Source organism: Rattus rattus, chromosome 5, assembly GCF_011064425.1.
Source record: "Rattus rattus isolate New Zealand chromosome 5, Rrattus_CSIRO_v1, whole genome shotgun sequence".
NCBI classification, from domain to species: domain Eukaryota; kingdom Metazoa; phylum Chordata; class Mammalia; order Rodentia; family Muridae; genus Rattus; species Rattus rattus.
The window spans coordinates 50,986,109-51,000,586 of record NC_046158.1 but is presented as its reverse complement, the minus strand read 5'-3'; the positions used below and the strand labels follow the sequence as shown (position 1 = coordinate 51,000,586).

Below are 14,478 nucleotides of genomic sequence, written 5' to 3'. Positions count from 1 at the left end.
GATTCAACCATTGAAATCATCACACTTGATTTTTTTTGCCATATTTTCATTTCCTGAAGGAGACGATGACCTTAATTAAGTCTAATTAGCAGTAAATTAACTGACTTCCTATATCCTCTCTCTAGTGCATTTTCAACTAGAATTTGCCCCAAACTATTAAATATATATTATATGTTATATATATATATATGAATGTATATTTATATAAATGGCTTTCACTTTTATTTTAAATATATGAGTGTGTACGTGTGTGTGTGCACGTGTGTGTATGTGTATGCACATGCACACATGTATATGTAATTTTTTAAGACATTCGTTCACTGTGTAGCCCTGACTGACTTGAAAATCATAGAGAGCTGCCTGCTTCTGCGTCCCTAGTGCTGGGATTATGAGTGTGCCACCACACCAGACAAGATTTTTTTTTAATTCCATTATTTAATGTGTAGGGTTCAAATTCATGGCTTCTCTGTTCTGGTACAAGCATTAGACTAGAATCTTTTACTTTTCCTATTCATGAAAGTCTGTGAGAGCATGGTAACGTCACAGACATGAAATGACAGTCTTCAGTTTCTCATTAACTGTAGCTTTTGCGGGTACGATGTGCAATTGTTTGTTAACGTGGTAAATATCAAGTGTTTTGAAGAACATTTTTTATGATTCAGTTGCCACCAGTGTCACTTTAAGATTTATGACCCACTATTGCCACATAAGCTGAATTCTTACATTCAAGACATTGTCAACCCTGCTTCTTACCTTTCAAGCCATCACACTCAGACATGCCAGTGTTTGCCCAGCGTGCAGAAGAGGCTACTTGTGCCTGAAGAGACTCATTGGAAAATTCCATGGTAGACATTGTTTCCAAAAGGAAATTGCTGTCTGCCGACTGGATGTGTCATAACTTCTAAAAGAAGCAATGAAGCTCTGAGAAACTGTCACTTGTCAGTCCCACTCAGTCAGTCTTTCTGAGTGCAGGCATCTCCAGTTCAGTGTGGCTTGTGCAGTGCTGCTTTGACTGATACACGACAGCCTCCTCACAGATGTCTCTCTCCCCTTTCTCCACCCTGCCCGCCTCTTCTTCAGGTGCATACGTTCCGAGGGCCACACTGGTGTGAATACTGTGCCAACTTCATGTGGGGCCTCATTGCTCAGGGAGTGAAATGTGCAGGTAAGAGCCACTCTCCCCATTCTGTCAACAGCCACACTCAAGACTGGGTGGTCACTTCCTTTGGCCTTCTCACTAGGTGGGCAGAGCAGCAGGGGTCCCCAGAAAGGAAGAGGCCAGCTTGCTTCTGAAGCTCAAAGGAGATGAAAGCAGGCGGTTATAGTCAGCATTTGGCCTTGGTGTTGCTGTAACTACATCTATACAATTTTTTAAGCAGTGTGCAAGGACATACGTTGCCTTGGAAACTGGAATTTAAAGCTGACTTGTTAGGCGAAATTGTCCTTACTAAGTTTTTTTTTAATCAAAATCAAAGCTGTAAAAAAAAAAAAAAAAGTCTGCAAATTTATGTTCAAAGATGATAACCAAATTCCAAATTAACTTAGTCATTGATATTTTCTTTGTGGCACATAAAGATATTGAATGTAACAAATCTTTTCTGTGAAAATGATGATGGTGTCTTAGGTTTACATGTAGAAACTTTTACCCATTAAGAAATACTCAATGTGGTAGACTGAAGAGATGGCTCAGAGGGTAACACCCTAGAGGACCTACACTCAGTCCCCGGCACCCGTGTGGTGAAGCTCCAGCTCCAGGGAACCCGGGACCTGCTGAATTCTGTGTGTACCATGCACATATGTGGTGCATGTAGGCAAAACACTCACACGTACAAAATAAATAAATCTACATTTAAATTTTAAAAAAAGAAAAGAAACTGCTCAGTGGTTAGGAGCAATGGCTGTTCTTCCAGAGGACCTGGGTTCAACTCCCAGCACCCACATGGCAGCTCATTGCTGTCTGTACCTCTAGTTCCAGGGGGGTCTAACACCCTCACAAACATGCAAGCAAAATATCAGTGCACATTAATTAAAAATAAATTATTTTTGAAAATAGCAATAGAGGGCTGGAGAGATGGCTCAGCGGTTAAGAGCACTGACTGCTCTTCCAGAGGTCCTGAGTTCAATTCCCAGAAACCACATGGTGGCTCACAGCCATCCGTAATGAGATCTGATGCCCTCTTCTGGCCTGCAGTCACATATGCAGGCAGAATGCTGTACATAAAATAAATAAGTAAATCTTTAAAAAAGAAAAGAAAAGAATATAGCAATAGAGAAATTCTTGAGCTGAGCATACTGGCTCGTGCCTTTAATCTCAGTACTCGAGAGGCAGGTGGATCTCTGAGTTTGAGGTCAGCCTGGCCTACGGAGTGAGTTCCAGGAAACCCAGGCTTGAAAAACCAAAAGAGGAAAAAAATTCTTAACATATGAAAGCACATTTAAAAGACAATTTAAATTTGTTTCCCCAAATTAGAATCTTAATACCCCTGAATAAACGTAATTTTCTCTCTCCCACCAGTGCGTTTGTGTCCACATGCACACTGCAGGAATTTGTTATATTTTGTGAAATGATATAATAATGAATGTCATGTGAAATTTATTGGTGTAAAACCACTATTCTCAATACTACCCAGACTACCATTAGCGTGGCCTTAAAAATTATTATTTAAAATTTAAATATGTAGTATTTGCTAACAGTAAATATGTTTATCATTAAAGTTGTGTTGTTTAATTTTTAAAGCTAAAGTATCTTTCATGTCTTTTAGCATAAAGCTTTTACTCAGTATATACTAACAGGACTGGGATGTGAGTCAGGTGGTAGAGTACTTGCTTTAACATGCTGAAAGCCCTGGTCAAACCCTAGGACCTCACAAAAGTAGGCCTGGTGCCATACACATGCAGTCCCAGAACGCGGAGGTGACGCAGAAGGCTAGGAAGGTCACATTATGCTTAGCCTGTTTGTGAGTGCAGGGTCAGCCTGAGATGCGAAAGATTCTTTGTCTTTCTTTTCTGAAGTCTACTAAGAGTAAAGTATTTCAAAATGATAATGATCAGACTTAACACTGTATTACACTCAGTTCTCTTACCCTATTATCAAACTGAATATTTTTGTTGTACATCATGTACAGACATTTTTGTGTTACTAATTTGTATTTTCTTTGAGTAGCAGAACACAGTATGTGAACAGGCCAAGTCTTCTCTTTCCAACTATTCTGTCTCTGAACATCAGTTTCTAGACAGGATGTCAGGATGCTCCCTGCTGGGGGAGAAGGATAAAATGGCACAGGGGACTCGTGTGTGCAGAGGGATCCTGCCTGGAGCATCTCACCAGTTGCTCTCAACCCTCCTAATCCTTCAACCCTTTAATGCAGTTCTTCATGTTGTGGTGACCCCCAACCATAAAGTTATTTTCATTGCTACTTCATAACTGTAATTTTGTTACTGTTACTACTCATAATGTAAATATCTGATATGCAGGATATTTAATATGCCACCCCTTTGAAAGTATTGAGAACCACTGACCTACACTGCTCAGAGGCAGGTGGCATAGCCCTCCACAGCTGGGTCACCTGCTCAAAGAGCGACAGTCTCAGTCAGCTTCATTTGTCTTTTGAAAGATATCCTTGACCAGCTGACACCAAGAGAGTTTCTTAGCATTTGGCAGTCACTAATGAAAGGTTTTCTCTGAAACAGTGTTGTGGACCATTTATGTTTTGAAAGAGTGAAGACCATGTACATGAGAATCCTGAGAGCCACCAGCAAAAACACAGACCCTCTGCGTATGAATATGTGGAAATATTCTGTAGCCCCAAATCTTGTTTGGAAAAATTGTCTTGGGACAGCTGTTTTAGTGACAATGTAATAAACAAGTAGAAATAAAACGATCTAACTCTACCCCTCAGCACCCACCTTTATGGATGCCATCTCTTACCAGGGGCAAAGGGCAAAAACTGGAAGAAAAACCTGGAGGTTTTTCATTCTATCTGTAAATACGCTATATAATGTAAGCACATGTCAACTTTTGTTTTTCATTGAGGGGTTGGCATGGGACGTGGTAGCCTCAGTAACTACAAATGGTTCATTCCCCAGCACACTTTGTTTAACAGCTAGGTATAGCATGTGCAGGGTCGTAGGTGTTCCAGCGCTTAGGAGGAGGAAGCAGGATTAGAAGTTCGGGTCCGTTTCAGCTATATCGCGAGTTCAAGTCAGGCCTAGGCTATAGGAGACCCTGTCTCAAAAGCAAGCAAACCACAAACCTACCATGATGATCTTCAGAAAAAAATCTTTTTTTTTCCCAATTTCTTTTTAAGTAAATAGGGTCTACTTTAGTAGCTGTAGCCTCCCAGTGCTCAGGAGGTAGAGACGGACTGAGTTTAAGACTAACCTGGTCTACACAGTGAGTTCCAGGTCAGCCAGGGCTACATAGTGTGACCTGTCTTCACAAAATAAAGTAAAAGACAGCTTAGATTCACACAGTTCTGTCTAGATACCCAGTTACATTTATACTGACAGTGGAGTTTTTAAATGTGCCCCTGGACTCATCTAGCTTTTTAGGCCCCTACTTTATCTAAAACAGAATTCAAAGACAGAAGACTGGAGAGAGCACAAACGGGCTATCTAGGCTGTGCTGTCATCCCTATTATTGTTGTTGCTGTTACCATTGCTGCCCTCTAAAAGGACATAGAAGGCTGTCTCCTAACATAAGCTATTTTAAGTATATTAATATTCAACTTTTAATTGTAAGAGAAAAAGAATAACGTCTATTTTTATTAGTACCTAACAGTGGTGATTTTCCTTGTAAATCAGTGAGAATCCGAACAATCCCTTTTAAAAGTTTTATGTAGCCTAAGTAATATTTTCATAAATGTTCCAAGGTAAAAGTCATTTCTTTTCATTTCCTTATGAAATAATGGCTTGTGGTATCTACTAGAATGTAAGAGGTTCACTGGGTAGAGGGGGCAGATGGCTCAACGCTGAGGAGCACGTGCTGCTCTTGCAGAGAACCCTAGTCAGCAGCCCTGTCCAGTCTTTAGGGCCACAGAGAGAAGAAACACTTCATAGATGAATATTTATAAAACAATGAATAATGTTCTTCCAAAGTGTACATTACCATAGTTCTCTTACCTTTAATCTGTCCTCAGAATGTAAATGAATGTTGGTTATTTACCTCAGAGCATGGGTCCCTGTGCTTTCCAGCAGTGCAGCGTGCGTATGCACAGGGAGCTCAGTGCACACAGATACCTGAGGTCGCTAGTCTATGCAACATAACTGTCTCATTAGGAAAATGCAGAATAAGGTGTAATATGGGTTCTCTAATTCTCTTTTTCTGTCTTTTTGTATATTTCTTATCTTGAGACATTGGAGGGTGAAATGTAGTTTAATAATAACGTAAAATTAGCCTACAAAACCAAGAGATATAACAAATGGCATCTATGAACTTCTCACACATTTATAGTTCAACAACTTATGAAAAAACAACACTGCATATGGCATAAATAAATGTATACATAAATAAATTCTAAGTAGTCTTAATGACAGACTGAAATTTGGTTTGCTGTTTAATGCTGGTGTGTTCTCAGTGTGTGGTTGGCAGAGCATGCTTGGGGCTGCTGCATTGCACCGTAAACTCAAGAGTGTAAAGCGATGCTAGTGTGTGGTGTTTTACCTCCGTGCACATCTGTGTACTGCTTCCATGCCTGGTGCTGAGGAGACCAAAAGAGGGTCAGATTCTCCAGGACTGGAGTTTCAAATGGTGGTAAGTCACCATGTGGGCCACAGGAATCAGTCCTCGGGAAAAGCCACCACTGCCCTTAACCACTGAGCCATCTCTCCAGTCTGATGCTGTATTTTAATCCTATTGCCTTTGTCCTGTGGTCTTCCAAAGGAGTTCCTCTTGAATCCTGTTCAAAATGTAGTCTCTGAAATTAATCCCATACTTTTATATTGTTAAATGGATTGAGGATATTTGTTTCATGAACAGTTCAGTTATTGCTTGATGCAGTTTTGACTGAATCACAAGTACATTTAGTAGCTGACTATTTAAAATAGGAGATGGCACCAAACTTTGAAAGGATAATAATATAAGACTGTTAGTGTCATTTATATGTTTTGATATGTGAATACATCAGGCTTTATGTTTGGGTTTTCATTTTGAAGTTATATGTGGGGAAGAATATGAAGAGACAAGAAGATAATGTCTAGCTAGGTTTTATCACTGCTTTTAAAAGCCTTTCAGGATCAGGCACAGATAATTGCAAGACTGGTACAGGTGAACTATAGCAACAATTTTTAAACTAAAAAAAATATATACTGGTACAATACACATTATTGAACAAAAGATTGGAAGTATACAGTTCATATTCAGTGCTGAGAAAGGACTCAGCGTATAGAGTGTGTTGTGGGCAGGAAGGAGGATGGATGAGTAGAACACGTGCTGGTCAGTCTGCAGTCCACTCACGGCTCTGCTCTTCAAGATCAGAAGCCTGAGCACACTAGGGGCCCATTTTCTTCATCTGCAGCGATGGCTTGTTCCAGGCTGCTCTTCAGAAATCCTCGTGACCTGTGTTACACACATGAAGAGCAAGGCACAGTCACTAGTGCTAGTGCCACATGTCAGAGACTTAATACACTTTAAAAGAGTTTTCCAGCTGGCTTCTATTTCACTTTAATTCATCAGTAAGTATAACTCCACCATCACACACACACACACACACACACACACACACTAACACATCAGTCATGAAGAGACGTTTGCATTAACCAAGAGAAAACTAGAAAGAGAGATCTAGAAAACGCTGGGTCTGGAGAGATGGCTCAGCAGTTCAGTGACTTTTTGCTCTTTCAGAGGACAGGAGTTCAAATCCCAGCACCCACCTGGGATGGCTCATAGTAGCTTGTAACTCCAGATCCATGGGATCCAGAACCTTCTTTTGACCTCTGCCTGGATGCATGTGGTAAACAGACAGACAGACAGACACAGACACACACACACACACACACACACACACACACACAAATTAGGTGAACATTTTAAGTTTATTGTTAAAATAACAAAGCTTCCAGGCTTAGCATTGTAATTTTAAAGTGGAACCTGCTGAAATGGAATATTGAAATGGATGCTGTAGTTAGAACATTCACAGTAGCCAAGATACAGTTCAGAATCACTTATCCCACCAGGAACCAGGGAAGCCTAAACTCAAAACTAGAGATGTTGTAGATATCAGACAAGAAGAGTATCTGTCATAGAACATTCCAACAAAGATTCTTGAAAACATGGGAAATGTCAGAAAGAAATACTGCTGTACAAAGAACTGAAGGCAGCCTTGGCAACTGGAAACTGATACCTGAGAGGACACCTGGTGATGGGCTGACCAGAGCAAAGGTGACAGAGGACTCAGGGAGGCTGAAGACGAGCACAGAAGTTGCACAGTTCAAGCACATAGGAGGAAAACAAAACATTTAAAATCAACTGAAAGAGCTGGAGCGTAAGTAGTGAGAGCCCCTGCCTAACATGTGCAAGAGGTTGGGGGACCCCAACAGCATTAACCATAAGAGAAGAGGACAGTCCTCAGCCACAGGACTGGGAGAGTTATCTGCTGTCTCAGAGGGTAGAGTGAGACGTTGGCAAAATATCTGAAAGCCCAATGTATTGAGAACTCACCAGCTACAGTGAGGACAGAGAGCAGTTACACATTAATTACTTGAAGGTGCTTTTCTGTAAATGAAGTGTGTGAAGAACAGTGTATACATAAAGTCTCCTACCCCAGTTACTCAGACCCGTCTTAGGACCTTGAGTCCACTTAGCCTCTGTCTGAGCTAGTGATGACAAGGCCTGTAACACTGGCAAGCGCCCAATACTACCTGGAACTCTTCACATGCAGTGACAGACACCAAGGCTTGCCCAACACTACAAGAAGCACTAAACATAAAAAGTGCAATGCCTCACTCCAGGTCACATAGCCCATTGATTCTAGAGCAAGCACCGAGTCCTTCACAACTCTTGAGTGTGTGGAGGAAAGCAGTCTTTTTGATGTTTATTTGGCTACTGGTTTGCTTTATTGTCAAATTCGAAATCTCACATATTAAGATGCCAAGAGGGGCTTTGCTTTTAGCCACACAATCATTTGGGCCTTGATATGGAGCAGTGCCGCCTCCTTTCTCCAGGTGGTAGATTGAGGACTTTGGTCAGGAAGCATTCTGTCCTTGGTCACGACAGTGTTTAGACATGACTCCGTGGTTTTGCCCTCTCTGGGATGTTCACTTAGGCTCACCTGTACAAAGACCCAGCTCCCTCAACACACCCTGGCCCTGCGTCCACATGCAGTTCCTCTCAGGCTCCCCAGCTGGCTGCTCTTTGAAGTTGCCAGTGTCTGTCCATTGAAAGACAAAACAGATCTGTTTGTGTGCTGGCACTTACGTGTGCTGTGACACTCATTACTAGTTTGCAGGACACATTTTATCAAAAGTTCTAGTGATGGTGTCAGCAGCATCACCAGCACCTGATGCTTCAGCTCAGTAGCTTCTAGAACAGCACCCTCTCCATGCTGTGACGTCAGCAAAATGAAACTGCCCAAGAGCCAGGGCAGCTGCCGACGCAGTCCGGGATTCCGGACCTGAGCTACATCTACTTCAGTTAAACTGGTTTTGTAACAGATTCTGATAAGAGTTTTAACCTAAAAATTAGAAAGGTTATATTTTTAAAACATAAAGATGGCATTCGTTTTAGTTGAATTATTTTTCAGTATAGTCTATCACTTGAGTCTAATTTAGCAGAACATGTTTGTTCTTTCTCATCCATTATAAAACTCTGTGGTACTCATGTGGTTGAAAGGGTATCTCAGATATTAACCAGGAAGTGCTTGGGTTCTAGTGCCTGAGATGTTATAGCCCTGCAAGACCAGAGGAGTAACTTCAGTGGAGACAGTCCAACATGGAGACCTCGGGGTCGCAGACTCCCCAAAGGCTGGAGTTCCAGCTTACCATGTTGGCTAAAGTCCTTAACGGGGCTTGTTCAGGTATCAACAGAAGACAGAAGAAACAGTCGCTGTTGAACAGAGCTTTGTGACTTTAGAGGAAATAATAAACACAAGGCACTTGGAATGGTGTGTGGCAATAGTCCTAAGTCCCCCATAAATGTTAGCTCGTGCCATCATAGACTATTTAGACCACTCAAGAAACTAAACGCACCCCTACATATGAAAGGGGTTGTGAATAGATACAAATAGGAACAGAGTTGGCTGGGGTTTGTTTGTTTGTTTTTGTTTGGTTTAGGTTGTTTTGTTTGTTTGTTTGTTTTGAGTCAGGGTTTCTCTGTGAAGCCCTGACTGTCCTATAACTCACTCTGTTGACCAGGCTGGCCCCCAACTCAGATCTGACTACCTCTGTCTCCCAAGTGCTGGGATTAAAAGCATGCACCATGACACCTAGCTGGAACAGATTTAAGAGGCTCTTGGATACTTTTATTTTGGTTGTCCAATTCCACTTTATATCAAGTGGCTTGAAATATAATGACAACTTACAATAGATGTAAATTATTTTGAGCTATCTTACTGATCTATTTTGTGCACTATATCAAAGAGCCTTCCACTAGGTAAGTAACAAAGAGAAGAGTTAGGTACCATAGTTCTGAGTCAGAAAGTTCAGGGCACCAGTATCTGGAAGGGGCTTTCTTGGTGGAATGCCAAGAGAAGGCAGAAGAGAAAACCCTCTCCCATGTCTCGTCATAGCAACACTGACCTGTTGATGAAAAGGGACCCCATACCTCTCAGTGTGTATAAGAATTATAAAGAAAACATTCAAATCTTAACATTGGTGATGTGACATTCTATTATGTGTAATTATTTAACACCTAATGGTTTTCATGTGGGGATCCATCATTTGATTTTGATTTTGCTTCTTCTGGGTTCATTTAGGAACTTAAATAATGAAGCATTAGCCAGAACCCTGGCCTTCTTGGGTGTGATGGCATGTGCCTTTGATCCTGGCATTCAGAAGGCAGAGACTGGCAGATACCTAGAGGCTAACCTGGTCTATGTAGAGAGTTTCCAGGTCAGCCAGGGCTACATAGTGAAACCCTATCTCAAAAGGAAAGAAAAGTTCTAATCAGATTTTTCCAAGAGAAGAGAGGCTGCTGCTCCTCTCCTTGGAGGAGCTGCACTTCTGCTAAAAGAAACATTCCAGAATGCCCAGGCTAAAAATAATCATGACTTTTTCCTTCATTCTTTTCACAGATTGTGGGTTGAATGTTCATAAGCAGTGTTCCAAGATGGTCCCCAATGACTGTAAGCCAGACCTGAAGCACGTGAAGAAGGTGTACAGCTGTGACCTGACAACGCTCGTGAAAGCTCACATCACCAAGCGGCCAATGGTGGTAGACATGTGCATCAGGGAGATTGAGTCCAGAGGTGAGGCGTTTCTGTGCAGGGTGCCAACGCCTTCACTCGAACCACTCTAGGCGCATCTTCAGTGGTGTTGTTGTCTGCAGTGATGTGGAACAGTGTCAGGAAATGTGCTCTCACAGTGTATTAATGAGCAAGTAGCTTGATTTCAAGGAACATTTAACCGGTTATGGAAAGTAGTATTTAGGAGACATTAATGGATGATGTCTGCGGTCTGCAGAGATCTCTGTGCAGAGATGGATTCATCTTTCGGGTTTTAAGTTCTTCTCACACCAGGAAGCAAAGGCAGAAATGCCCTATTAAAACGTCAAGAGCAGAAATCTGAGCTGCACCCTAATTATTCTTACCCACTTGGGAAAACAGCCACAGGCCTGCTGATGTAGCTTTCTGTTATGTAAAAGACTTTATGATGGAATTGGGTGACAAATGATTTCCCTTAAGATTTAACGTTATTTGGTCTAATTAGGCAACATGATGGCCAAATTATAAATATCCAGGTGACAGTAGGTCAGAAGTAGAAACAGTGGGACAGACTCACTTTTGGAGGATGTGGAAGACTTGTAGCGTGTGTGAGTGAGTTATTTTTTTCTAACACATATTTGCCCAGCTTGAAGTATGAGAAAAGTTGAAATGTGAAAGAAGGTGTGAGTTAACAGACAATCAGTCCCATGCTTCAGTCCTTTCTCCTCAGGTCTGAATTCTGAAGGACTCTACCGAGTGTCGGGATTTAGTGACCTAATTGAAGACGTCAAGATGGCTTTTGATAGAGGTATGTTTCCAGCACAGCGCTTACGTAGGTGCCAGTACTCTTCCATGACTCATGAGTACCTTCTGCTAAAAGCTGTGAGAGCATGGTGTGCACCCCTACAACCCTAACACGTGAGAAGTGGGAACAAGATCAGGTGTTCGGGGGCCATGGTTGGTCCATAGTGAATGTGAGGCCAGCCTGTCTGAAAACTAAGCCAACACAAAACAACAAAATTCAACTTAGAGCGTCTTGTCTTTGCACCCGCTGCCTTAAGGTTCAGATGTCCTGGTGAGAAAGAAACACAAGCTTATGGGTATCACAGCATCTGAGTGTCTAAGGTTGGTCCAGATTCATCAAAAGCAGGGATCAATTAAGTTGCCAAAACCGACATAAAAAATGGACAGCGTAATCGTTTCTCATGTCCCAGCCTGTGTTAGCCCACTCAGCCCTCCCCTGAGGTTCTGAGACTGACTCGTGTTCTAGCTCATGTACGGGACCCAGAAGGCTCAGAGCCCCTGAAGCTGCAGAGAGTTGCCCACTGGAAAGCTCGATTTACAACTTGCAGGAGGACCCATTCTTGTTTGTAGCCCTGAGTGGCCTCAAACTTGACATTCTCCTGCCTCTGCTTCCCAGTATTTTAGGTATGTGCAGTCCCGCCTTAATGGCACTTTAAGAATAACATTTAAGGGGTTGGGGATTTAGCTCAGTGGTAGAGCGCTTGCCTAGGAAGCGCAAGGCCCTGGGTTCGGTCCCCAGCTCCGAAAAAAAAGAACCAAAAAAAAAAAAAAGAATAACATTTAAGGTTTGATTTGTGCGGGGTGTGGTGGTGCACCCACCCCTTTATACTCAGCACTGGGAAGGTAAAGGCAAATGAACGTCTGACTTCAAGGCCAGTCTGGTCTACAGAGTGAGTTCTAGGATAGCCTAGGCTACTTAGGGAACTTGTGGGAGCGTGGCAGGAGTAAGGTTGGTTTGTTGCATGACCACCTCATTTGTATTTCCTTTGTATCACAATTAGGTAGCACCAAAGAAAACCTATTCCCTTAAACACAAAGCTGGTGATTTCCCCCCTAAGGTAGGATTTCTCTGTGTTGCCCCGGCTGTCCTGGAATTCACTGTGTAAACCAGACTGGCCACAACGTGCGTAATCTTCCTGCTTCTTCCTCACAAGAGCCGGGATGAAAGGCATGTGCCACTACTGCCTGGCTCAGTCAGTCATTTTAAATGCCTCTTTTGCTTTACAGTGTAGTGTGTGTGTGAGTATGTGTATGTGTGAGTGTGTGTGTGTGAGTGAGTGTGTGTGTGAGTGTGTGTGTGAGTATGTGTGTAGTGTGTGTGTGTGTGTGTGTGTGTGAGTGTGTGTGAGTGTGTGTGAGTGTGTGTGTGTGTGTGTGTGTGTGTGTGTGTGAGTGTGTGAGTGTGTGTGAGTGTGTGTGTGTGAGTGTGAGTGTGTGTGTGTGTGTGTGTGTGTGTGTGTGTGTGTGTGTGAGAGTGTGAGAATGTGTATGTGAGTGTGTGTGTTGGGGTAGAAGATTAAACACAGGCCTCACATGCTAACCTAGTGTTCTACCAAAACACTAGCCTGAAAATGTATGCATTTCTAGTTCTGTCATACTCTCTGTTAGCAATCTTCTCATAAGCCACAAAGGCAGAAGACAAAATAAATTAAATATTACCAACCTACAAAGGAGAATGTAGGCCGTCCTAAATGTTTTATGCAAACAAAGATGGTAAAGCAATTATGTGTTGTATACAAATACAACACATCCTGAATCCAAAGGAATGGTTAGAAGAATTCTCTTTATCTGGAAGGCAGCAACTGAGCATGTCCATTCCCAGGCTGCAATCATGATTCCCAGAAATAAGTAAACACTGAAAAAGACACTGAAAAATCATGTCAGCCACAGAAAGCAGCTGAGTGCGGCACACTGTCTGTCATTAAACATTGAGACATCTGCTTTGTAACACTGCTAACAGATTTTACCAGACTTTAAGATTCCCAGTGGTTTCTTTGGCTCTACATGGTAGGCCTTTGGAGGCCACGCTGAACCTTCCAGACACATCCTGCAACCATTTGTAGGAATTATATAGAGTTTTAACACGAGAATCCATGGTGCAAATCATTTAAATCAGCCCTGCATACAATGCTGCTCAAATCTCTGAGTGTTCAAGGCAGGGTACCCTATAGACTGCCAAGGAAGTAATGTGAGGTAACCAGGAGTGATCAGTTCCTGGAAGCTTAGCTTTCAAACAAGGAGACTGAGGAAAGAGTCAGATGGGGTCCAGAGAATCCTACCACGAACCTGTAGTCCCAGAGTCAAGGTAAAGGCAGGTTTGGGGAGTCTCTGCTCACCTAGGAGGCAGTCAGCAGCAGGAGCACTGCCTACTCTAGGAGGTCGGCAGGCTCCATTACAGCATGGCTGCATTCTTCTTCAGGTGACCACGAATGGTATTTGGGGGTTACACTGAGAGGTTGTGGGTGGATCCTCATCACAAGAGCCAGGGGCATGTGGTCAGTGAGGCAGGGCTGAAAAGGAGAGAAAGTCAGAAGGTGTTACAGACTCTGCTACTGAGCTATGGCTCTGCATATAAAGCCAGGACCTGGATCTCACATTTTAGATTGTTTATATTGTTTTTAACAGAAAACAATTTAAAGTGAGACAAATGAAAGGCAGGTGTGTGTGTGTGTGTGTGTGTGTGTGTGTGTGTGTGTGTGGTGGGTGTGTCTGTGTGTGTCTGTATGTATGTATGTGTGTGTGTGTGTGTGTGTGTGTGGTGGGTGTGTGTGTCTGTGTGTGTCTGTATGTATGTATGTATGTGTATCTCTCTGTGTGTGTATGTGTGTGTGTGGGTGGGTGTGTGTGTCTGTGTGTGTCTGTGTGTGTCTGTCTGTATGTATGTGTGTCTCTGTGTGTGTCTGTGTGTATGTGGGTGTGTGTGTTTGTATGTCTGTGGAGGGGGTGTGTATGTGGGTGTGTGTGTTCTTATTAAAATTCAGGTTTAGAGTCAAGCATGACAGCTCATATCTTTAATCTCAATAATCAGGAGGCAGAGGTAGGTGGATCTGTGAATTCCAAGATAACCTGGTCTACATAGTTCTAGGACAGCTAGGGTTATATAGTGAGACACTATCTCAAAAAATATACATACGTACATGTAAACATGCATATATAAATTCAGAGTTATTTGTTTGTTATAAAGAGATGGCTTGAGGCTGAAGAGATGGCTCAGTGGTTAAGAACACTGCTTTTCCAAAGGTCCCAAGTTCAATACCCAGCAACTACATGATGTCTGAAGACAGCTACAGTGTACTCATGTACATAAAATAAGTAAATA

The 14,478-nt window shown here is 42.4% G+C and overlaps 1 protein-coding gene across 2 annotated transcripts in view; it reads left to right on the top strand.

Annotated features, from left to right (window-relative positions):
- Chn1 (chimerin 1) overlaps positions 1 to 14,478 on the top strand; it is a 152,968-nt gene that overhangs the window by 128,233 nt on the left and 10,257 nt on the right. For both annotated transcript variants that reach the window (XM_032903501.1, XM_032903500.1), the window contains exons 8-10: positions 1,081 to 1,165; positions 10,227 to 10,400; positions 11,086 to 11,163. In XM_032903501.1, the coding sequence (XP_032759392.1) occupies positions 1,081 to 1,165; positions 10,227 to 10,400; positions 11,086 to 11,163 (337 nt within the window). The remainder of the gene's footprint in view (positions 1 to 1,080; positions 1,166 to 10,226; positions 10,401 to 11,085; positions 11,164 to 14,478) is intronic.